General features: G+C 38.1%; 1 protein-coding gene across 1 annotated transcript in view; it reads left to right on the top strand.

Annotated features, from left to right (window-relative positions):
- LOC129765068 (neuropeptide CCHamide-1 receptor-like) overlaps nucleotides 1–26191 on the top strand; it is a 143518-nt gene that overhangs the window by 100101 nt on the left and 17226 nt on the right. Inside the window, exons 4-8 of the mRNA XM_055764906.1 lie at nucleotides 13–116; nucleotides 292–507; nucleotides 24391–24494; nucleotides 25108–25245; nucleotides 25438–25572. Coding sequence (XP_055620881.1) covers nucleotides 13–116; nucleotides 292–507; nucleotides 24391–24494; nucleotides 25108–25245; nucleotides 25438–25572 — 697 coding nt within the window. The remainder of the gene's footprint in view (nucleotides 1–12; nucleotides 117–291; nucleotides 508–24390; nucleotides 24495–25107; nucleotides 25246–25437; nucleotides 25573–26191) is intronic.

Here is a 26191-nt window from a genome sequence, read left to right as displayed (position 1 = left end):
ATCCATTCGTAGGTGGTGGCCGAAAAGCAACCAGGATGACCATCAGTATTGCAGTTTTCATATGGGTACTGGCGATTGTGTTTGCCATTCCGGCCATCGTTGGAACACATATCCGGGTGAGTGGAGCATATTTGATTACACAGCAGTAGCTGGCCACACTCCATAACGGAATATAAATTTCCCGCCCGACGAAAAAGCAAATCTATCATGTTCAATTTTATATCAGCTACATTGTTTTCTTCTCTTCCGCCCTTCCCGCCACCCACTCAATCCGTGCCCGACCTCGAGCAGTCGGCGAAAGTCAACAAGGACGTTACGATAGACTTTTGCTACCCGTTTCCGGGCGAATGGGGACCGGGCTATGCTCGTGGCATGGTGCTCGGAAAATTTCTAGCATACTACGCGGTGCCTCTCTGCATTATTGCAATCTTCTACGCACTGATAGCACGACATCTCATACATAGTGCCAAACATGTGCCTGGTGAAACGCAGGGAACAATGCGACAGGTGAGTAGCTGACACGTTTTCTGTTACGTTCGTAGGATTCGATTTTCACGGGACAAATTATCGAATGAGAGTAATGCAATCTTGTGATGCAGCTCCGAACCGGCCGATGTAGATGTAAATGCAGAGATCCTAGTTGCTCTGGTCGTGTATTAGTTATGAATTAACCTAATCTCACCGGGAGGTAACACCGGTAGTCCATGGACTATAGTTACCAAACATGTAATAATAAGTTTGCAATCTGCTTTCTATTCTACTGTTGTTGTTCATCTAGATTCTGGAATATTGGAGGAAACATTAATCATTAACCTTCCTATACTCGCGTATAGGTCTGTCAGACCGAGCTTCAATGAGGTATCCGAATTAAATGAATGAAGTTAAGGAAAAAATATTTTCGAGAGTTTTTTCACTCAATTATATATTTTTTTCTTGAATAAATACCAATAACGCCTGAAAATACACAATAACAATATCACAGAGACGCGCACAGTCCAGAAAACACAAATTATGATTTTTCGCGCGAGTATAGGAGTGTTATATGACTGCGAAAATCCAGAATAATTGCTCATGTACACCATAGAAATTCTGAGGTTCATGATGTACTTCTATTCGTCGCCACCCCATTCCGACATCCTTGAACAGCAATATCGATGTTGATGTACTAAATCACCGATAACACCTCATAAAACACGCTTTGAAACAACATGAGGGGCTTAGAATACAAGGGTGTGAATGTGAGAGTGAACATTGTCAACATATCCTTTTATCCCTTCCTTTTCCTGAAGAAAATATGTCACCCTTCTAAACTCGAGTAGACCGCGAATAATCGGTTTTCTACACCATTAACATTAGAATTAAGGAAAAATGTTTATATATACTTGTAACAATACAGTCAGAAGTTTGGCTCCTTTAAACTTATGTAACTGAGCCTGTAAAAATAAACGATTTAATAAAAAAAAATAATAAAAAGAATGCAAGGGGTGTAAGTGACTTGATCGATTTCTCTTCATCAACTTTTTCTTTAGTTAATAACTCAACTGCAAAAACGTTCAAATTTAAGTCTGCTATATAATCCGATAGTTGAGGTTCTGATCTATCTTCCACAATGTCGAATACAGCTGGGAATGTATTTGCAGCTAAGTTATGACCAAAAGAGAGAGTCGATGTAGAGAAATCGATCAAATCACTTACACCCCTTTCATTCTAAGTCCCTCACATATGAAAATCTTTAGTTGAAAAAAACAAATAACACAAAAAAAGTTTTCATTACAAATTGTTTACATGCAATAACCATTGTTATTTATTTTATTAACGATTTTTTTTATTGACGGATGCCAATAGTAAATGGTTATATCAATGAAAAAGTTGAGAAATATGTGTTTTGTTCATTTCGAACAATCACCGTATTATCATCAGTGAGATTATTATTGAAGTAGGTATATCATATAACTCTTGTCATGTAATTTTGGTACGTTAGGCAGGAAACGCGTTGCACCGAAATTTGTTCCATTATTGTTGAATTTTTACAGAAACCGACAACGAATGAAGACTACCCAGCCTTTCACTGAATTGAGTGAACACCAATCCAAATCATCTGTTTGACGTTATTTCAACCAGCGTCCAATCTTCTGAATGCGATAACGAATTTTTTCAATTTTTTAGATCGTTTTTCGTTCAATTTTTTAGATCGTTAAAATATTAAAACACACTTACAATGCATTAGTTATTTATTATTTCACAACCAACATATTTTCACTAGAAATTATTTTTAAGGCAGAACAACGTTTGCCGGATCAGCTAGTTTTAATATATAAGAGTGAGGCTTTGGCCAACTAATAATCTGGAAAACTAATAGCATTATAGAGACAGTTTGAACTTTGCTTTAGAGGCTGGTGTTGGCTATAAGACTGGTCTCACCTACTCAGGAACTCTGTACCAAAATGATGCTAGAAAAATTCACCAAGAGTGACATAAAACATTGCCAATTCACCTTCATTATTGCTTTTATGTTCGTATCCATTTCATACCAATGCTTTATCAATATCGATATATGTTTTGTTGATTTTATCATTTGAATGCAACATTGCTCGACCCCTATCTGCTTGCATTTATTTTTGATTGAAAATTCGAATTAGACAATTTGGGAAAAAATAAACCAAATATCTATGGAAACTACTCGAACCTTTCAAAAGTTCTCGCCTGTTTGCGAACGATAATGTTTTATTTGAAAATAAAAAGAATATAGTTCATTGCTAGCCTCTACCTTTTCTCATTTCCTACGTCTGTCTTTGTTTTCAAAATAATTCAGTATTTCCTTTTGTCATAGTTTATTTGTGCATCAGCTGTAAATTATCTTCAATTGAGTAGTATTGTAAAACTCGTACCCAACAGGCAGAAGCTTCAACATGTTTAACACGTAAAGTCTGCTTCATTTAATATTGGAACACAAACAATTGCGTGTAGTTCAGTCATTTATTAACGAATTCATAATTAGTTTTTCATACAAATGTAGCATTTTCTTTACTCTTTCATAAAAAAAAATTAAAAAATTTATTCATTGCTGTTTCGAATAAATTCTCGTACTTTTCCCGTAATACGGCACATTAGGCGGCGCACACCCTTTTCGTCCACCGTTTTGGCGATTTGATTCCACCAGTTCTTCATTTGAGTCATGTTCCTAACAAATTTTCCCTTTGCCTCAAGCCTTCGCTTCGTGATTGCCCAGTATTTCTCTATCGGCCGGAACTGGGGGCAGTTTGGGGGGTTGAGGTCCTTCGGTATTACGCTGACCCCGTTCGTTGCGTACCATTCCATAACCGTTTTGCTGTAATGGCAGCTTGCGAGGTCCGGCCAAAACATTACTGGACGGTCGTGGGCACGAATAAACGGCAGAATCCGTTTCTGTAGGCACTCTTTTTTGTAGACTTCTGATGTCATTGTCTTGTCAGTGAGAAAGACTTTGGTTTTCTGTCCACAACTGCATATCCCCTGCCAAATCATGTACTTGCGGGCGAATTTATCCGCAAACACGAACTTAAATTTTGCAGGTACATCCCCCCGAGCCGTCGCCAAATAAAATTTTTGACCTGGGATTTGCCCAAAGTCCGCCTTCACGTAGGTCTCATCGTCCATCAGAATACATCCGTCGAACTTGGTCAGCACTTGGTCGTACAGCTTTCGAGCACGGATTCTGGCCACATTGTTCTGCTTCAGCGTCCGATTTGGCTGTTTGCTGGCTCGGAATGACCTTATTCCTTCCCGGAGACGAATTCGTCGCACCGTACTGTGAGCGGCCTGGAACTTATTGGCCAAATCGCGGTCTGAAAGATTTGGATTCCTCTTGACGGCCTTGATGACTTTCCCACGCAGTTTCCGGTATATCTATAGTGTATATACATTTCAACTTATTCTACTATTTATAGCAAGGGGAATTACCCGCAAAGGAAGGAAAGGAGGGTATAAGGATGTAGGGACAATCACACACGAAGATCTATAGCTTTAAGGAAAACATATATATGGGACATGTAATCAAGGTCTAACCGAGCCAACACATCTCTCACCGGCACATTGGGCTGTCTTCCTCGGGCCCGAAGGGAGTTTTCTAAATTCGATCTGGCGACCAGATACACCTCGCACGACCAAACAATGTGCTCGATGTCGTGATAACCTTGGCCACAAACGCAGAGATTGCTGCTGGCAAGATTGAAACGAAAGAGTAGTGCATCTAACGAACAGTGATTGGACATGAGTCGGGAGAAGGTGCGAATAAAGTCTCGACTCAAGTCTAGACTTTTGAACCACGGTTTGAGGCTAACCTTAGGGATAATCGAGTGAAACCACCGGCCCAATTCATCTTCATTCCACTTGCGTTGCCAGTTAGCGATGGTATTTTTGCAGACTGAAGAATAAAATTCATTGAAGGCGATTTGACGCTGATAAATATCGCCTTCAATTGCATCTACCTTTGCTAATGAGTCAGCCCTCTCATTACCCGGAATGGAGCAATGTGAAGGGATCCAGACAAAGGTAATGACATAACAGCGTCAGGATAAAGCACTCAAAATTTCTCGTATTCTCTCAAGGAAGTACGGCGAGTGCTTTTCCGGCCTCACTGAACGGATAGCTTCGACAGAGCTAAGACTATCCGTTACAATGTAATAGTGTTCAACAGGTCGTGAGGCGACGCTGTCCAGCGCCCAATGAATTGCTGCCAATTCAGCAATATACACTGAGCAAGGATTCTGAAGACTGTGTGAGGTGCTAAAAAATTCGTTGAACACTCCAAATCCTGTGGACTCGTTTATAGTGGACCCATCAGTAAAGTACATATTATCACAATTGATACCCCCATACTTTTCATCGAAGATCGTTGGAGCGATCCTCGATCGTTGGTAATCTGAATATCCATGGATATCTTGCTTCATGGACAGATCAAAATGCACAGAGGAATTGATGTAGTCAGGGAAACAAACACGGTTGGGAATATACGAAGAAGGATCAACCTGCATGGAGATGAATTCATGATATGAACTCATGAATACGGAGTGAAAATTTAGCTCGATCAGCTGCTCAAAATTTCCGATCACCAATGGGTTCACAACCTTACACCGGATGAAGAACCGAAGAGATAATAAATTGAAGCGATCTATTAGTGGGAGTAGGCCTGCCAAAACCTCGGGACTCATGGTATGCGTTGAGGGCATACATCCCAACGCGATACGGAGACAAAGATACTGAATTCGCTCGAGTTTAATGAGGTGTGTTTTGGCAGCTGATTGAAAACAGAAACTGCCATACTCCATCACTGAGAGAATAGTTGTTCGATACAACATAATAAGATCTTCTGGGTGGGCTCCCCACCAGGTGCCGGTAATTGTACGGAGAAAGTTTATTCTTTGTTGACATTTTTTACTCAGATACCTAATATGGGCCCCCAAGTACATTTGGAGTCGAACCAGACACCAAGATACTTGAATGACATAGCATGAGTGATCGGTTTACCCAAAAGTTGAAGCTTTGGTTTTGCTGGTCTATGCTTCCTAGAAAAAACCACCATCTCTGTTTTCTCCGTGGAGAATTCGATCCCTAGCCCAATGGCCCAGGTTGAAAAATTGTTCAAAGTATCTTGTAAGGGTCCTTGCAGGTCGGATTCGTTTGATCCTACGACAGACACCACTCCATCATCTGCAAGTTGTCTTAGGCTGCAATTTTGTGTAAGGCAATTGTCGATGTCGCTTACATAGAAGTTGTACAAAAGAGGGCTTAAACATGAGCCCTGGGGGAGGCCCATGTAAGAGACCCGACTTACTGCCGAATCTCCGTGAGAAAAGTTCAAATGTTTCTCACAAAGCAAGTTATATAACATATTATTCAATAGAGGCGGCAGACCCCGAAAGTGTAATTGGTCCGACAAAACCTCTATAGAAACAGAATCGAAGGCCCCCTTTATGTCCAAGAATACTGAAGCCATTTGTTTTTTTTCGGCGTAAGCCATTTGAATTTCTGAAGAAAGCAACGCAAGACAATCATTCGTCCCCTTGCCCCTGCGGAACCCATATTGTGTATCTGAGAGTAGGCCATTCGTTTCAACCCATCGATCAAGGCGAAACAAGATCATTTTCTCCAACAATTTCCGTATACAAGACAGCATTGCTATTGGGCGGTACGAATTGAAGTCGGACGCGGGTTTTCCGGGTTTTTGAATAGCTATAACTCGTACTTATCTCCAATCATCTGGAACAATATTATTCTCCAGAAACCGATTGAATAAATTCAACAAGCGATGTTTCGCCACATCAGGGAGGTTTTTCAGCAAGTTGAACTTAATTCTATCCGATCCCGGAGCAGAATTGTTACATGAAAGCAGAGCAAGAGAGAATTCTACCATCGAAAACTCGGAATCAAGATCGCACCTACAGGAGCGGAATCAGGACAAACCTTCCGTGCAAAATTGAAAATCCATCGATGTGAATATTCTTCGCTTTCATTCGTTGAAGAGCGATTTCTCATGTTTCGAGCCACTTTCCATAATTTTTTCATTGACGTTTCTCGTGACAAACCTCCCACGAAATTTCGCCAATAAGCACGTTTTTTCCCTTTGATTAAGTTTTTAAATTGATCTTCAAGGGCTAAATACGTTTGAAAATTTTCAGGGGTTCCACGTTTCCGAAAAGCTTTAAATGCATTCGATTTTTCTACATAAAGCTTGGAACACTGGCTATCCCACCATAGATTGGGAGGCCTTCGACGAATAGTGGAACCTGGGATGGGTTTCGTTTGAGCGCGAACCGCGCTGTCATAGATCAAACGAGAAAGGAAGTTATACTCCTCCAATGGAGGTAAACCATCTCTGGAATTGATGGCTAGAGCAATCGCGTCCGCATATTTTTTCCAGTCAATGTGTCTTGTGAGGTCATATGCCATGTTTATAGATTCAGAAGAATTCGACCCAATGGTGATGGAAATTTTGATTGGCAAGTGATCACTACCGTTGGGGTTCTGGATTACATTCCACTTGCAATCTAACGATAGTGAATTCGAGCAAAGCGAGAGGTCAAGAGCACTTGGGTTAGCAGGAGGTTTAGGTACACGTGTTGTTTCCCCAGTGTTCAAAACGGTCATATTGAAGCTGTTACAAAGGTCATATATCAACAATGAACAATTGTCGTCGTACTGTTCCCCCCAGGCAGTTCCGTGAGAGTTGAAGTCTCCCAAGATCAATCGTGGCTCAGGAAGGAGTGAGCACATGTCAACAAGTTGCTTGCGGCTAACCGCAGCTCTCGGAGGCCAATACAAGCTGACAATACAGAGGTCTTTGCCTCTGATGTTTGCATGACAAGCAACAGCTTCGATCCCTCCAACAGGTGGAAGGTCAATTCCAAAAAATGAGTGGCACTTATTGATCCCCAATAGCACCCCTCCGTGTCTATCATCACGGTCCAAGCGTATAATATTAAAATCGTGGAAAGAGATATCATCTCGCGAAGAAAGCCAAGTTTCGGACAGAGCAAAAACATCACAATTGAAGTTATGAATTAAAAATTTGAATGTATCCAATTTAGGGATAAGACTACGACAATTCCACTGTAAAACAGTGATATCTCCGACCTCTCTATTTGAATTAGACATCAAGAGAGATAATCATTGCAAGGAGGGGCCATGTTTGCATCAATTGTTGCAAAATTGTCTTTAATACTGGAAGTATTGAGATGACAATGGTTCTGATGGAGTCGGAAACATTTAAACACTTGAAGATTTGATCCAAAAGGTCAGACAACTTTATAAATCCCGATTGGGAAGTTGAACTGGACGGAAAAATAGGGACAGTTGGGGTTTTTGATGTCCCCTCGAGTGCTGGGTCGTTCGAAGATGAAATATTCCCACGGAAGCCAGGAGGAACCTGATTTTGCTTGTCCGCTGCACTCGATTTTTTAGGCAAGCTAACAGAGGATATAACCGTGGGGACTTGTTCTTGAACTTTGGGAGTGGTCACATTTTTGCGCCGGGGATTCCCTTTGAAAATAAACGGTGTGCCCCCGCTAGCTGTGTCCGCTTCCATTTCATCAACTGGCAACGTGGAAAAGGTATTGTGTGTTGAGATTGGTTGTTGTTGTTGTTGGGCCAGTGGCGAAGCGCCCTTTAAAATTTCCGCAAATGTGCGCTTCGAGCGTTCCTTTAAAGAGCGCTTCTGTTTCTCCCAGCGACTCTTGTAAGTTTCACAAACTGAGAGCTCGTGTGGGGATCCCCCGCAATATGGACATTTATGCTCAGTCGCACTGCAGGATTTCCCCTCATGTTGCTCTCCGCAAGTGGCACAGCGCTCCTTGTTGGCACAATAATCCGAAGTGTGACCAACTGACTTGCATTTGTTGCAAGTCATGGGCTTTGGCACGAAGAGTCGCACAGGTAGTCTCAATTTGTCCACCATAACGTAGTCAGGGAGGGCGGCACCAGCAAAGGTGACTCGAAACGATTCGGACGGCGTAAATTTAGTTTGGTCCCCATCATGGAAAAGTTTCCCGAGTTGACGACAGTCCAAGATTTTCACTTCCATTGAGGGGAGCTTCTTGAACTTGCCTTTTCCTTCTGCTTTTATTTGTTCGCTCGTCAGACCCGTTTCAGTTATCACCCCCTCAATTTCTACGTTATGGGAGGGTATAAATGTTCGATATTCGAGAGTGAAATGTTGATCAGCAACAATCTCGTTTGCGTGTTTCCGGTCATTCACGACAACTCGCAATTTGTTCAGTCTAACCCTGCGAATTTCAGATACAGAAGTGTATCTGGCCAGATCTTTCATGATCTGAATCACGTTAAGGTTTTTTCCTTTCGGTTTTGGCCGGAGGAAAACAACCCACGGGCCAGTTCCAGGTGCATCTTCTGGATAAACTCTGACACGTGAAGCGGTGACAACAGAGGGGGGAGACGAGGACGAGGACGAGGGCGAGGATGAGGATGAGGACGAGGATTGGGTTGGATCGGAAGCATCAGAAGGGGGAAGCGAAATCGATGATGGGAGAGGGGGAGTGGAAGTAACAGTGGGTTGAGAAGGGAGGCTTGCAATTTTCTTAGAGGGGGGCTTGGTAGGATGACCGGATTCGTCCCCAGAAGAATTATCTTCCTTATGAGGGACTCGTTTATGTTTTTTCCCAGATCTTGTATAAGATTCATTATCGGAGATCTCCATCTCTGGAGATCCTCCACTATTCTCCATTTTACAAAAATTTCTGTCTTATTTCTAATTTATTATTGATTTTAACAATAATCTCAAAAAAAAATAGCAAAAAAAAATTATGATAATATAATTAAACAATGAACAAATAATTGAATAGTAATATTAATAATAAATATGTGTACCTTAATATAAAAGTAGTTCCAATAGTGCACTCTACTGCCCTAATCAGGGAGAGACAGAGGCTACGCGCTACGGAGACAACACAATAGCGCAAGAATAGCTTGCGGAGCCACGTGATGATGAATCCCGTTTGCGACAGTCACGCGATGGCGATCCCGTTATGTCGAATCAGTTCAACAGCCGCAATCCGGCTCGCTGCAAGAGCGCTGCTTCCTTTGTTCCTTCGTTCCACTTCACAAAAGGTCAGGTCGCGGACAGCAATGACCTTCACTCGTACACGATACACTCGTACCAATAGCACAATAGCAAAAGTGGCAACGCACAATACCGACACTGAACTTTACTCGTCAAGAGTTGGATAGCGAATCGATGTTAGAGACTTATGTCAAATACACGTTCCGTCTAATGCAATGCTAACAAACTCGCGGACACGCTCTTAGGCTGATGTCACATTAGGCGGATTTGCCGCCGCGGATATCGCGACGGATTTTTTCTCGACATGAATTCGCTTCCAAAACCGCCCCGCTCTGTGTGACAGAGCTGCGGTTTTACTCGCGGAATCCGCGACGGCAAATCCGCCTAATGTGACATGAGCCTTACTTCAGAATTTAGAATTCACCCCGAAGCGAAACAGGCCAATTGATTCTTTTCTCATATCCCTTTATGTTCTCGATAACAATCTGTGATGTAGAAAAGTTAACCTAAGATTTATTCGTAGAATACGTTGATTCGTTTATTCAGAAACAAGACCATTTAAACCAAAGATATATCTTTCATCTCATGATATGCAATTGGAAAATTGATTCCATTGTCTTGGCACGACATTTCATTTTGTTTGTTTCTCAATTTTAGGTATTTGGATATCGATTACGACGAACATCCGGCCATGAGAAACTCGATTTTCATTGACGGAATAATGGCAAAGGTTCTTTTTTAAATGGTAATACCATCCTTAGAAGAACTTCGTCTTCTTTACGTATTAATATTGGCGTTATTATAGGAGTCGCAATGGTTTACAAAAAAAAATCATCGTTTTGCAGTGACCAGCATTTACCGAAAAGAAATTATGTATTTTATTTTGGAGTAATAAGAATAATTTTCAACAGGTATGTATTAATAATTATGAGCCTCTCCCCGATTATCGAGAAATGTTAAGAAACGCATGCGATGAAGGGAAACGTTTGCTGAATAAATATACTGATGAAAAGCTTCTGTGTTAATAACATATATTCCTATCGTCACAACTTATTGTGAGACGAATAAAACTTATATTTTTCATTTGATACACACCAGATGAGACGAGAGTGAAATCTCATCCTTTCATAAACGATATTAAAGTACATTCAGTACCGAAATAAAAAAAATCATACATATTTGAACATTTTGCCTGAAATGAAGGATTTATCTGTCACATTTGACATGCCGCCGGCGATAGTTTTACCCTGTTTGTTTGCTTTTTACTGCAAACGGGAGAACTCTGTGCTGGAGCTTAGAATCACAGGGAATGAGACACCAAATGAACGAAACGGGTGCTTGGAGAACATAACATATCACCCAACAATATATTACGCTAGATGAAAATCCCTTCAAATGATTTCAATCCTAAAACACGCTTGTTAGCAGAAAGCTTTTCATCAAGTCAATCTCTCTGAACAATGATGGGTTGTGTATTCGAGATGGGACAATAAATTCACAATAAAATGGCACCAAATTGATGAACGTTTATCAGCTTCCCTCCGTTCTGATGTTGATTGACAGAGAGCATGTTTATTTCTACGGTGGGAAATGACAACGCATCATTTTAACGACACCTTCATTCGCGAGCATGATGTTTTTTATGGCATCAATAATCAAATCTCGTTTCACCGCACACAGAGTATTGTTATCTATTATTTTTCGTTTATATGAACTTTCACTTTCAGTATGAGAGCTGTGTGAGCAATTCTTTCAACAATTTCCGCTATTGAAAAAAATACACCTTTTTGTATATATTTTTCCAGTTGATCTAACGATGAGAACTGGTTCGAGCCGCTTCACAATTTGTCGTTTTTCTTTCTTTCATATATTTTGCCACGTAGATGGAGTTTTTATCTATCGAATGTATTTTCACATGATCTTTCACCACGGTTTCGTTGTTAAGACAACAATATAGGTGTGCGATTCAGAATCCATCACCAACTTATATTTCAACCCCCGCAACAAATAACAACAGAGTGCGAGAAATCAAAATCGAATCTTGACGTTTAAATTGAATCAAATATGACGATAGCTAACCTACGTTGAAAACTTTCTGTTGTCACAAAAGTACGATACAGGCCGTTCACACAATACCTTCCGAAATAATTCCACAGAAAGGAGCTTTTTAATTGTTCTGTAGACTGAAATGGATACGCCCTGAAATGGATATTGATAAGTTTGATAAACAGAGCAATTCCACGTCAAATTAACCGGCCTCTGTCCCGATCCAATTTGTCCTGATTTGTTTCAACTTTGTACATATGGCGACTGCTATCCAAAATAACAATTTTCATTACCGCATCCTCAATTTGAAGCACAATTGATTCCATATGAGGGTTCGACAAAGTTGTCGGAAAGCTAATGAACTATCAAGGCAAAATAACATCTTCAATACACCGTTAAGCTCAAATATGGATTTAATATTAAATACATTTATATCTCAAAACGCCTCCCTTTCAAAAATTTTCATAGAATACTTCAATTCAACCCTTTCACCTACAACCAAGGCTCGGCAAAGTCATATTCATCCGAGGATCGCCAGGGGACTGTGGAGCCATCGGCCTTCGCATTCGATTGGAAATGAGATTTTGCTTCCTCCAACAGTTTCTCTGTCAACATAAATCAAATCCGGACGCTTTCGTTGCTATCTGCTCTACGACTACCCATGTTCATTTCATTTTTCGCCGTCAAATAAACTTCACGGCATATTGAAATGATCCCCCTATCAGACTGAATTCGTGTCTCTCTCTCTTCCTCATTTGCAAATTGTGGATGAGTTTACGGTAGGGGAACAATGCAGCCCTCCATCAATGGTGTAACTACTTTTGACATAGGACTATGTATTTGATTTATATATAGGGGGTCACTCTACGAAAAATGTAACGATTTGTTAAGAGTTTTCAAACGCATATTACTCAAAATGATTATTGCGACATATGTTGTGTTATATATCATTAAACAGGAAATTTAACCAGAATTTTTTTGCTTGAAACATGAACAGTGAATATAGTAAAAAAAGTCAACAATTTGACGATTTAATTGGATATGTTTTCTTTCGATTGCACTATCCACTCGCTTTCTCCTCGACGCAACGAGCAATTGTTTTGCCTAGATTCGGGCGTTAGCTCAATTATTGTGAGTTGATGCGTAAAATGAATTATTCTCCATTTACCGATAATAGGCATTAATTCTATATTATATTGTATGTTGTCCAATCAATTTGTGCTCAATTCATGTTTTTATCATGTAGGTCTCACTACTAACAATTTGTGTAATTGTGGTCCAGGATGTCATAATATCGAGTATGTTGTTTGGTTATGTGAAAATGCAATAAATGAATTCAAATGGCTGCTGATTTAAAAGATCGAAAGGGTATACCCACGTAAATCAGATTATGATAGCTTGAGTAGTCGCGATCTTACACGGCTATAAAGTTATTACAAACAATGTTCTGGACAAAGTGGTAACGAGAGAGATATTTTTATCTATAATATATTTTTGTAGTCATAGATTGATTTAACTCAGGCTTATATTTATGTAGGTCTTAACTATTTAGACTTGTGTTTAAAAATGCTACATGATGCCTCTTCTTCTACATGATTGAATAAACAGAAGAAAAGGGTAGTTATGGCTTTAATGGTATTTTTGTGTACATTTTTGAATAGAACAAAAAATACCAACGTGTACATTTTGAACAGCGGTACCGAATTCTACCACGTTATGTCATCCAACCCGTCTAAAGGATACAATTACATACAGGAAACGGTTTTTCCATGGCATCCATTTGATGTATCAAAAGAGAAAAAAATACAGATTTTGAACAATGAAAAACTCAATTTAAATGCAATTACTACACACAATTACAGTCCTATGTCAAGATCCCGTCCGTGCCCCTAGGCTCATCCCATCAACTTTTTTGCATCAGAAATCGGTAGCATATATGAGCATTTTCTACAAACGGATAAGTTTTTCGACGTAGTTTCAACGATTTGTTCTGCTCATTCCTATGCTTATTTACCCATGCCGCCAATTAACTCGGAGAGTTGATTCGCCTATAGCATTGAAAAAGGCATTGAAAGATGCTGTTAGAGCACCGTTCATTGTCATATTCAGTGATTACTTTCTGTGTCTATCTCTTCCAGAGTTGTTGTCACTGTTATGACGATTCTCTTACGTGGCATCCGATGATTCACTGTGATGATGGTTGTAAGCAGAGATGCCAACATTTCTGATTTTTCAGGATTTTAACACGCTTCCTGATATTCTGACGAACACTCAATTTATCCTGATTTTTCTGAAATGATCCTGATTTTTCCTGGTTTTTGCACTCTTTACATTATTCGTAATAAATATACTGGTTCCCATGCCAAAGTTTTCTTTCATTATAGTTCTCCGGTTCGTACTTCTATATGATGATGATGATGATGATGATGATGATGGTCCCGCCTCCTTCCCCTACAGAGGTTTGAGCAAGACGAGTTATCTAAAAGATAATTTATTTTCCTCAGCATTGAAACCAGTTTAACAAAAGAAAACGAAATGATTTTATTTACAGATATAAATTCATATATAGTATTGCAATGTCAAAAACAACCCAAGCCGATACCCAGTCGTGTCCGCCACAGAGCCGATACGGTCCCGACCAGACCTCTTGCAGCCAATTGGTCCACCAAAGCACAAGTCCAACCGCCAGCCTTGTTTTGGATTGACAATAAATATCCTCATCCAGAGAAGTCGAAAAATTTTCATTTACGAAAAATTCCTAGACCGGCTCTTAAAAAAAAAACTTTTATTTTATATCCTTTATATCTGTGAAATGCGCGCGGGGCTCAAACTTTTGTAGACTACTTTTTTTTTAACTAATACAAAACAAAAACAACAAAAAAATAAAAATAGTCCATCATCACCAAGATCATGATAGACATAATAGAGACGAATACAAATTGAAAACAAAAAATATAACATAAATCAAAAATTGTTCAAAATTGTATAAACAATATAATCCGTTTAAAAAAACTTCGTCAGGTTGAAAATATTAAAAACAAAAAAAAAATCAAGAAAACTGTTCACATTAAGATATCCGTTTGTATAAAACGTTGTCAGTCAAAACATATTTGTCATAAAAAAAATTGAAAAAAAAAACTTTCAGCTGTTAGGAAAACACAGCCTTAACGTGTGAAATACAGTTTCTCTTAAATTCCGCTAGTGTTGTTGCACGTTTCATATGTGTTGGCATCGAGTTGAAAACATTTACTCCTTTAAAATATAGAGAATTTTGTGAAGCACACGTTAAGAAAAGTGGTGTTCTTATTTCATTCGCGTTTCTAGTATTATATCTATGAAAGTCACTTCCTCTTTCAACTCGATTACACAAATATCGAGGCAGCAAACCGTTAACTACTTTAAAAATGAACACCATAGTTAAAAAAACAATTCTTTGCTTCACAGGTAACCATTGCAAAGCGTCCAGCATCAAATATGAGGAAGTGAACCTATTGCATTGTAAAATCAAACGCATTATTTTATTCTGCAAGCGCTGTAATCTCGATATTTGTGTTTCATTGGCCAAAAACAAAATGGAAGAACAAAAGTCCAGATGAGGAGAGATGATTGATTTGTATAGCTGTATTTTACTGCAAATAGTTAAATCGTTTCTTAGTCGACACAAGATTCCATACTTCTTGGCAATTTTCTTGATGATATTGTCAATGTGAGTATTGAACTTAAGTTTATCATCAATAATCACGCCAAGATATTTAATCTCCCGAACGCGATCAATGGTCTCATCATCAATTACAATAGAGACGTTTTCATTTATGCGATTTCGCGTGATTATCATATATTTATTTTTACTTATGTTCAATTTTAATTGCTTATACTTCAACCATCTACTTAAAGATCGCAAATATCCATTCAAGTGTAAAACGACCTCATATACATTCTTAGCTGCAATGAATAACACAGTATCATCAGCAAAAAGATTAATATCGCAATATCGTAAAACTCGTCGCATTTCATTGATATACATAATAAATAAAATGGGCCCTAATACACTTCCCTGAGGTACTCCAAGATTATTCCCTACGGGGCTGGAAATGAAATCGTTAAAAATAGTCCGTTGAGTTCTGTCACACAAATAGCTTTCAAACCATTTATATGCAGTACTTGTAATTCCAAAGCGCTTAATCGTGTTCAACAACAAGGGCCTAGAAATTGTCTCGAAAGCGCGTTTTAGATCCAGAAAACAGCAACAATCGTGTCTTTATCTTCTAGTTTTTCGTTCCATTTTGCTAAAACCAAGTTCAATGCGGTTTCACAGGAATGGCCTTCCCGATATCCGGATTGTTCTGGTATTAGCAAAGAATTACGATTCAAATATTCCAACAGCTGGCCTTTAACAACAAGTTCCAAGATTTTCTCTAACGTGTGCAACATGTTGATGGGACGAAACCCTTCGGCTTTAATCGTTCCAGCAATCTTTTGAATGGGAACAACTAAAGACTCTTTCCATACTTGAGGCACATACCCAGTTATCAATGATTTATTAATAAGGTCCAGCAGGATGTGACAAATCACATGGAAGCAATCTTGAACAACTCTAGCATTTACGTTATCTACTCCAGCCGTTTTTTTTCAATGAGAAGCGGGTGATGGGTGAAAATTCTCAAATATACAACTACTGTTAACCGGCTGTTTTATTTCATCAGGTTCATCGACCAGTTCAATGGGTTGATTGATCAATGAAACACTGTTGATATGTTTTACATTAAGTTAAACTTTGTACTTAACTTTTTTGACCTCTACCCTCTATTGCTTCGTGACCTTCCAAAACGGTGCTAGAAAATTTCATGAAACCAGATGTTTGACGAATTTATGAAATTACAACAAGATTAAGTTTGAGGAACAACATTGCTTTATTGAGGATAATGTGTATGTAGATGTATCCCCAGAGTTATTAATGTAGGAATACATTTCAGAGTGTAAAATTACTCAAGAGAAAACTTTCGAATCCACAGTCAATATAAAAAGATTTTATATGTAATTTGTTCGTTCAAAGTAGAATCAACTTTAATGATGCGGCTATGGTAAATATATCTATAACCGTATTTAATATCATAAAAATTAGGAAAAATTTAACAAGTCCTCCACTGCGGATATGCTTTCCTCATTTGTTGAGTAAAGATTCATTCCAAAGCGGATGATGAATTCAGTGAAAATTTGAATATTGTTTTCTCTGCATTTGACTGTAATGATGCTGTAGGGTTTTCGGAAAAAATATGAACGATCAAAAAGTCAGGCGCAACACTAGCATTTCCGCTTATGCGAGGATTTATACCATGCTTATTAATTTTTTCACATAGGGGAAGTGGAGGCATAGTGGTCACCCTAAGGAATATGCCCATTTCTAGCGACCACATACCGATTTAATTCCCGTTTCTCCAAGATTATTATAGGTCAACTCATTGTTGTTCAACATATCGAACGGCTTTTACTATAAAAATTCAAAATAGTACACTTTTCATCATTAGAAAAAAAAAGGTGAAAAATCGAACTTTTTTTTTGCTTGGAGGTAAATTGGTCACCTGGTGGGGGCCAAGTGGTCACCCGTACATATCAAGCTGAATGTGATAGATTTATGCGTTTTTTTCGTCCAAATTTGTTCAAATCATATTTGAGATAGTAGGTACATGTATGAAATAAGCTTGGCCTATTCACCTAGAGTCTTAATTTAAATTTTCTCATACATACAAAAACGTAGTAAGAAACACATAACGTTCCGCATAATGAGGCTTGGTATAGTTGGAGTGGCATATTTATCCATGGTCAAAGCCATAAAAGGATCTTCTTCAAGAGCAGAATGTGATGAGGTATATCAGTTTAAGTAAACAGAACATTGTAAGTTGTTATTCACCTATGACCACTTTGACCCCAAAACTTGAAAATAATTTATATGTTAATTAATTGCTGAGATTAAACAAAATATCTGTTCACCTCTCCTAGAATATGTTAACAGTCGTCCAAACTGATGATTGGTCCAATATATCTGATTGAATAGACTAAATTTCACGAGAAATTCCTTAGATACGCACAGAACGCACAGAACTACGGCCGAATGGCTATCGAGAGAGTAATTTCTGTTTTTATTTGTATTTTGGCATGCGACAGCTCTACTGAAGTACAGGGTGACTCATAAGTCATTAAATTCTTCAAACATAAGGTGACTATCAATACGGAATCTATAGTCAATAGTTATACTACCAAACAAGCAGGTGACCACTTTGCCCCCACTACCCCTATCTGCTCTTCGCCCGAAGGAAGATACACTCTGTTCCTGGTGGGATTTGGAATGGATTCTGTATTATGAGCTTATGAGCAAGCAACCTGTTTCTCACATGTATGGCTCGCAGCAGTATTCGACGAGGAAACAAACATGTTCTGGAAGGATAGAATATTTAAGCTGTATGAAAGATAGCGAAAGATTGTGAAACAGAACTACGGATATAAAATTAAATTATGATGCTTTGATTGAAATTGATGTTTTTGTTTTCGACAAAAATCGACATTAACTTTTCGGATAACCCAACTTGAGCTATCCTGATTTATCCTGATTTTTATTTTCATTCTTCCTGATTTTTTAGAATTATAGTTGGCAACCCTGGTTGCAAGTCCATGCACAGGACGATTTGTTACCGTGTTTCGGCTTTTGCACTGGTTTATTTTTTTCATTTTCCATATCCATTTCATTGCTAGGGTTCTTTATCCTCAAAAAATATTGAATTTTTTTTCAGTTCTGTTAGATGCGGTTCATTTCAATACAAACAGCATGACTCCTCAAGGTTGCATTTAGTCACTGGATTTATTGCGTTGTTCTTGGAGCTATTGAAGCATCGTTCTCGTTTTTGACAACGATCCCTTATGTGACCGTATTCCAGACATTTACGGAACAATACACGAACTGGACACATGTCGCAATTTGTTTCTTCGTGTTGATGCATCCATTCCATGGCAAACCGATATAGTGGTTCTCGGTTCTCGGTTCTCGGTTCTCATGAAAAGTGATAGTTTTGCTCCTTATCGCACAGTATTAGACCCGTATTTTTTAATTTTTGTTATTAGAATGCCCATTTCCATCTTAGGAAGCTTCTAAAAATATTTCCTCCCCTTTCTTCCAAAAATGACCTTTTTCAAAAAAATCATAACTTGTGAGCTACTGAAACGATTGAGATGATCGATATATCAAATTAAAGCTGATGAGCTAGTTTGGTTTGGGGTGGGAAAAAAAATATTTAGTCGCAATGAAATATTGAAAAATAATGAAATAATAACTCAAAAACAAACAAAAAATCTCTGATTTTTGGATATGGTATGTGAAAATACCTCATCTTTCAAAATATAAAAAATAGCGCCCTCTATCTTTAACCATGTCAACTATGAAAATCAATAAGAAACGTACGAAAATCAAATCCAATGTTTTCGCAGGTATAAAAAATGGGTAAATTTTTTTTCGGATCACCATAAAATCGGAATGGTCACCCTAACGAAAAAATAGCAAAATACGGGTCTCATACTTTTCAATAAGTAACAAAACTGTCACTTTTCGCGAAAATCTGAGAACTACTATATCGGTTTGGCATGGAATGGCTAAATTCAGGAATGGCACTTAGCATTTATCACGCTTCCGGTGATCTTTTTGCCATTTGACACACACACTCGACCTTCTGTACATGAAATTAGGAGAATCGAAAAAAAAACGAAGCCAAATGACTTAAACATGCATAGAACGTCGAGATCTGGTGTAATCTCAAAAAAAAAAATTGACCAAAAATCGACCTTCTGGGACAAATTTAGAGAACATGTACATTTGGTTATTGGCCCCAAAAAAATGCCTGTGCAGAATTTCAGCTAAATCTGACATGATTTGACACTCAAAATTTTGATTTTTGTCCCAGTCCCAGAAGGTCGATAAGCGGCAAAAAAAAAATTTCGAGATAACACCAGATTTCGACGAAAGAAAATTGCTTCTGACTTGCACTATCACACGCATATTCTCGAACTAAAATATAGTCAAGGCGTGTCATTCCACAAACTAAGTACTGATACAAAACGCATGTAATATTACGTTGAAACGGCGAAACTCCTTTGAGAACCTTAATGCCATCTAAAAAAAAAATAGAAAATGCAAATACAAAAAAAAATTCACATTTTATTCTGAACTAGCTGACCCGATGAACTTCGTCCCGCCCAAAATAGATTTTTTTTGATTTGAATACTTTCAAACATCCACGTTTTCTTACTAAGTGAACGTTAGTGAGTCCAATCACTGAACTCTTCATTGATTGATTACCCTTTGATCCTTTACAATTTTCTTTCACTATAAATTGTCCAATACTTCTACAAAAATTCGTCCTTATAATATAAAATTATTTTCAGACACGATTCTCGTTCACGATTCTTCATGCATTTGGAAATAACATGTTTCTCCGTTGCATGGAATACATGTTTGATACAGAGAATATTACAAAATAAAGACAGCTCAAATCGGACCATTCCTTCCTCGGGTTTAGAGCACACCAACACATTTGGTCTTCCATTTTTGTTTATATAGATAGAAGATATAGGAATGCGTTATTCCGTCTGAAAATCCTTTTCCACTTTCGAACAAAAATCAATTTCGTTAGCGTCAACATCAAATGGACTAAATGGAGAACATATGGGAGTTCAATTTTCCGAATTTTCCAATTTTTCTCTCCGCTATATTGATCTACGAGAAGAGACGAATACAACGAAATATAGATGACTCAAATTGAACCATTCCTTTCTCGGTTTTTGCGCTTCCCAACACATTTAGCCTTCCATTTTTTTATTTACAGATATAAGATATAGAAATGCGTTATTTTCGAACAAAGATCAATTTCGATGGCGCAAATATCAAATGGACTAACAACGCTTATTAGGATGTAATTTTCGAACATGTGGGAATTCAATTTTCCGAATCTTTCGACCTTCCTTCAGGATTTTCCGAGAATCTTCCGATTTTTCTCTCCACTATACTGATCTACGGGAAGAGACGAATACAACAAAATACAGAAGGCTAAAATCGGACCATCCCTTCTTCGGGTTTTCCGCTTACCAACAGATTTTGCCTTACATTTTTATTTATATAGATAGATACACCCAAAATGGATTTTTAGCTCATGTTTTCTCATCCTGATTTATGACATTAAATGCGACATAACATAACAGAAAATGTCATGACTCACAAATACTGGTAAGCATTTGTATAATCTATATGATACAGCAATATAAGAATAATACGAGCTAGCGGAACAAAAGACAAATAAGCTTTCCGCATACTTTGCCACACACACGGCCCAGTCCGAGAACTGCTGAAGCATCATTAGCCATATGGATAGCGTGGTAAATGGATACAAACCATTTTTAAGCTTTTAAAACAGCTCATTATTTGCGCATTTGACTCTCCAGCACACTAAATGGCATCATTTCTGCCAAAGATGAAATGTTTTTCGCCAACGCTAGTTTGGGTGTAGATATAAAATATGGTAATGCGTTATTTCGCCTGAAAATCCATTTCCATTTACGAACAAAGATCAATTTCGATAGCGCAAACATCGAATGGACTAACAACGCTTATTATGATGTAATTTTCGAACATGTGAGAATTAAATTTTCCGAATTTTTCGACCTTTTTTTTGATCTACGGGAAAAGACGAATACAACAAAATAATAGAGGCTAAAATCAGATTATCGCTTCTTCGGGTTTTCCGCTTACCAACAGATTTTGCCTTACATTTTATTTATATATATGAAGCTAGTCGTCCCTAGTCGCAAAGAACGAACACAAAGAAGCGAATGTCGTGAATCAACGAACTTAGACAGTTACCAGGTAAGCTACGGAGGCCATCGCGTTAATATTAGTAAATAGCGTGCAAAATTGTCTGAATTTATGAGTAATTAAAAGAACAAATTAAGTTCACTTTGTCTCCAAGTTCTATTTTGTGAGCAAAACCTTACAATAACGGGCTTGTATCAACAAAATTCACAAAATTTCTGAACACAACACCATGAATCTGCATGCTATTTTTAAATGTGTGATTAATTTTCGTGTGCGATACAAAAAAAATTGGCACATCTGTAGTATATGTCAAACCACGTTGGTCATGAATATCGAAACACCAAAACATTCAACCAATCTTCCGAGTCTCGCCGTATGCCGACATTTCAGCAACAGGGCAGCACAGTACATATGCTTTCGATTGAAGGCACGAAAACTGCTTTACGCCCACGACCTGAAGATTTACCGATCTGTCGCTTCCCAACTCGACTGCTGTGCACTTCAGGCGGATATTAACGAATTGCAAAAATGGTGCCTTGAGAACAGTATGGAACTGAATGTAAAAAAAAAGTGTAAGTCGATCGCATGCTCTCGCCGACAATCTCGAATCGAATTCGTATATCAAATCGGGCCCGTACCTCTGGAGTTGTTTCCATCCGCGATCTCGGTGTGATCATCGACAACAAACTGCACATCAACGTAACCACCGCAAAAGCGTTCTCAGCCCTGGGATTTGTTCGACGTAGCACCAGCAACTTCCAGGTTGTTTACGCTATGAAGACACTATACTGCTCATTGGTTCGTAGTATCCTGGAGTATGCCGTAAGTATGTGGACTCCATTTCACGATACCCAAACACTTCGAATGGAGAGAGTTCAACGCAGCTTCGTTCGTTACGCCCTCCGCTCACTACCGTGGTCTGATCTAATGAACATGCCCGATTATGAAAGCCGCTGTAGACTCATCGCTCTCGAAACGCTTGCCTCCAGACGTTCGAATCTACAACGGGTGTTTGTTTTCGATTTGATTTCGAGAAACATCGACTGTCCATCATCGTTGTCCAGTGTTTCGTTTCATGCGCCTGCCTGTCAACTTCGTGAGCGTGACTTATTGTTTATCAGACGACATATAACCTCTTATGCCCTCAGTAACCCGTTGGATGTTTGTTTTCGTTTGTTTAATAGTGTTTGTGCAGTGTTCGAATTTGATATGTCCAAAAATATGTTGAAAAATAGGATTAAGGCTTTATCGGTTTAAGTTCAGTCTGTGGAATTGTTCTTTAACATTCGAGACGTTGCAAATAAATAATTCACCAAGGAGCTCAATTCTTTACTGTTAAGTAGAAGCTCACCATTTGCTAGTGTTGTGATAATACTCTTCTCACGCTATTTGGTATGGTCACCAAAGATAATCGCAGTACAGAATTTGTGGATTAGCTTTGTGTGAGTACCATCATTTCATACTCACGATAAATCGCAGCTCTAGCGAAGGTACGCTATTCATACATACAGGATATGAGCAAATTAAAAGTTTTTTACAACGAAAGCAAGCAACACACACAAAGCTAAAAACACAAAAACATTATGATTACTCCTGCATTGCCATGGTGTCGGTTCGGTAAGTTGATTGCAATGCCAGATGCGTAAAAAACTCGCTCGCATCCACAGCTCGAGGGGAAACGAAGCGTGTAGAATATACGATGTTCGCTGTTTTGGGTATAGAAAAAGACTGAAAATTTTCCTCAGAGGAGATGCATTGTTCGTACGCTAGCGACAACGTACTTACTGTGCATGGATGGACTTTAAGTCGCAAATATTCTCTTTTCGTTTTCCCCCTCCATTATTTCTGTTCTCGCGGCTGCATAAATTCCCCATTATTGACGGGACGGTTCAACAGATATTCGTTTGATGTTGTTGGAAGCGGATGCGGTCTGCTGGGCAGCGTCGAACGTCAATGAAATGTCTTTGTCAAGGCAGTTGGAGAAGGAGTTTGGATTAAGTTGTCCACATTAGCCCTTTTCGGGGCTAGATACGAATGAACTACAAAAGTTTAAAGTCTCTATAATTCAACAAGTCAGTCAGTCAGCACGGTAAGTACACAAATGGACAGAAGTCCTACGTAAAAAGAAACAACTGTGCGGTTTTATGTCAAAAATGTGGACTAAGAACTTGGAGTTCTGCTATTTTGAACAGGATTTGTAATCTTAAATACAAATTGTCGACTCTGTTTATAAAAAGTTTATAAAATCCAAATGTAAAATTGTTTGCGATAGATTTAATGGGAACCGTGCTTTAATTTGACTAGCTTTAAACTTCAAATTATATTTCTATCATATACAAATTCATGGCATTCACTAACATTTCAGTATCTGCTCATATAACTCACAGAATTTGAAATTCGATATTGAATATTATTTTACCTAAATTTGTATAATTCTCTTTTTGTTTCGTCTGTTTTCTTTTTTCCTTAGCATTTTTGTTTACATTCTACTTTTTTGACACATTCAGAAAGTGAATAGCTCGATAAATGTAGCAGATCGTCTTAGCGTTACCATCAGTGAATCTGTACGAAGGACTTTGACGACGAAAAAAAAGAATATAAATTTTGAAACAAAATCTCATATTCGAAAACGCGTTTTTCTTGCAAAACAGAAGAGTTATCCTTAAAAAAATCTTTATTTTCCGGAATATTGATATAATATGAATCGGAAATGTCAATTCCAGACCGCAGAGTGTTCCATAAAAATGAAGGGTGACCAGCTGAGCGCAGATGATTTAGAGACGATTCTCCTACCAAACCACTAAAGTTCAGACAGACAAATGAAGGGCAAAAACTTTACCATTGAAACCAACAAACTATATATCTCATTTCAAAGACACAGATGCAATAAATTACCCTTGCTAGCGTCATAACAATGTTCTCTTCTCTTCTCATCATTTAGGTGAAAGCGAGGCGAAAAGTTGCCATTACTGTGCTGGCGTTCGTAGTTATTTTCGGAATCTGCTTCCTGCCATCGCATCTCTTCCTGCTGTGGTTTTACTACAAGTAAGCAATTGTACAATACTCGTCTAACCTTTCATATTTTTTTTCAAACACTTCGTTTGACTGCTAAAAACAAACCCACAAATTGGCAACGTTCCAAAAAAACACTTAATTACTCACTTTGAACGAAAAAAAAGTTGAATAACAACCGAGTAAGTTGTCAGCGGATGTAGCCCGTGGGATCGTGGGTGGGATCTAATGTGAATAAATTTTGAAAGTTAGTCTTCGGGTGTAGATTATGCGTCACTAGAATGCTTCGGTTTGTAGATAGGATAATCACACACTGGCTGGAGCACTACCTAGATAATTAACGGAGTGAACTCCTTTTGGTTTCTATCAAATCTTTCATAATTTATCAACAATGAATGAATTACAGAAAGACGGGAAAATTGGAAAGCTAAATTGCAAAAAACGAACCCAAGACTTAACTGAAACACAAAATCAATAAGAGACTTCATACTATATTCTCCATACACTGGAAAAATAAATCCACTTGATAACGTATCTCGAATCCAGAAGCATTACACTTTTAATTATTCGTCCTTGGTTATTTGCACTAAAAGAATCTGTTACTAATGCTTAAAAGTTGACGCATAGTCTTCTCTCGCCATTTCAGCCCCAATTCCCAGGAAGAATACAATCAGTTTTGGCACGTGCTCCGAATAGTGGGCTTTTGTTTCTCGTTTGCCAATAGCTGTGCCAATCCGGTAGCACTCTACTGTGTGAGTGGAGCTTTCCGTAAACACTTTAACAGGTAAGAACTTTTGTTCATACGATTATGTTGTGTTGTGGCTTGAAATCTTGAAAATCTCGACAAACTGAACTATTACACGTTTTAGCTCGTGACTTTTTTCGAACTTTTCAAATCATAATGCATATTGATTCCTGTTAGTTATTTCATAGCACAGCACATTCGACCTTTTTACAACATATTCTCGTTATGCAGATATTTGCTGTGCCAAGGATCATCCAGTGCAAGGAGGCGTCGTGGTGACAATCTGGGTCACCGGGATACATCACTGACCAGCACTATGTCCAGGAGATACACCAGCAAGAGAATTGGAACGCAGTCAATGCGAATGTAAGTTTTATTTAATAAATGCAAACAAATTTAATTTTCCATCGCACGTTCAAACTGATGTTGGATGCATAGCTTTGCTTGCGTACCGTCGAACCGAAATAGTGTCTTAGAAAAAGTTATAGAGTATTGATGTTAAAACGTGAAAAAAAAAATTTACACTGAGAAAAAAATTAGAACTTTTTTTTATTTACAAAAATAAACCTTAATTTGCAATATCTAAAATAAATATTTTTTAATTTTTTTAATTTTTTTCATATAGAATAGAATAGAATAGAAGTCATGTAGATAATTTAAAAAATCAGTCCAAGATGGTAAAACTATTTTGGACAAACTTTGTGGAACATCGATTTTTTATGAATTTTCGAACTTCGAATTTTTGTATGTTAACAATCATTTTTAGGTACAAATTATGAATCCTGATGTGATTCAAAATCTTTATCGCATTTTTTATTTTTTCAGTAGGGTGACCATTTCTATTTTAGGGTGGTCCGAAAAATGAACTCTTTCCTCTTTTTTTTCCAAAATGACTTTGTTCAAAAATTCGTAACTTTTGAACTAGTAGACCGATTTAGATGATCGACATATTAAATCAAATCCAATCAAATGGTCTTTTTAAAAA

Source organism: Toxorhynchites rutilus, chromosome 2 (genome assembly GCF_029784135.1).
Source record: "Toxorhynchites rutilus septentrionalis strain SRP chromosome 2, ASM2978413v1, whole genome shotgun sequence".
Taxonomy (NCBI): domain Eukaryota; kingdom Metazoa; phylum Arthropoda; class Insecta; order Diptera; family Culicidae; genus Toxorhynchites; species Toxorhynchites rutilus.
The sequence above is the reverse complement of the archived record's forward strand: the minus strand, read 5'-3'. Positions and strand labels throughout refer to the sequence as shown.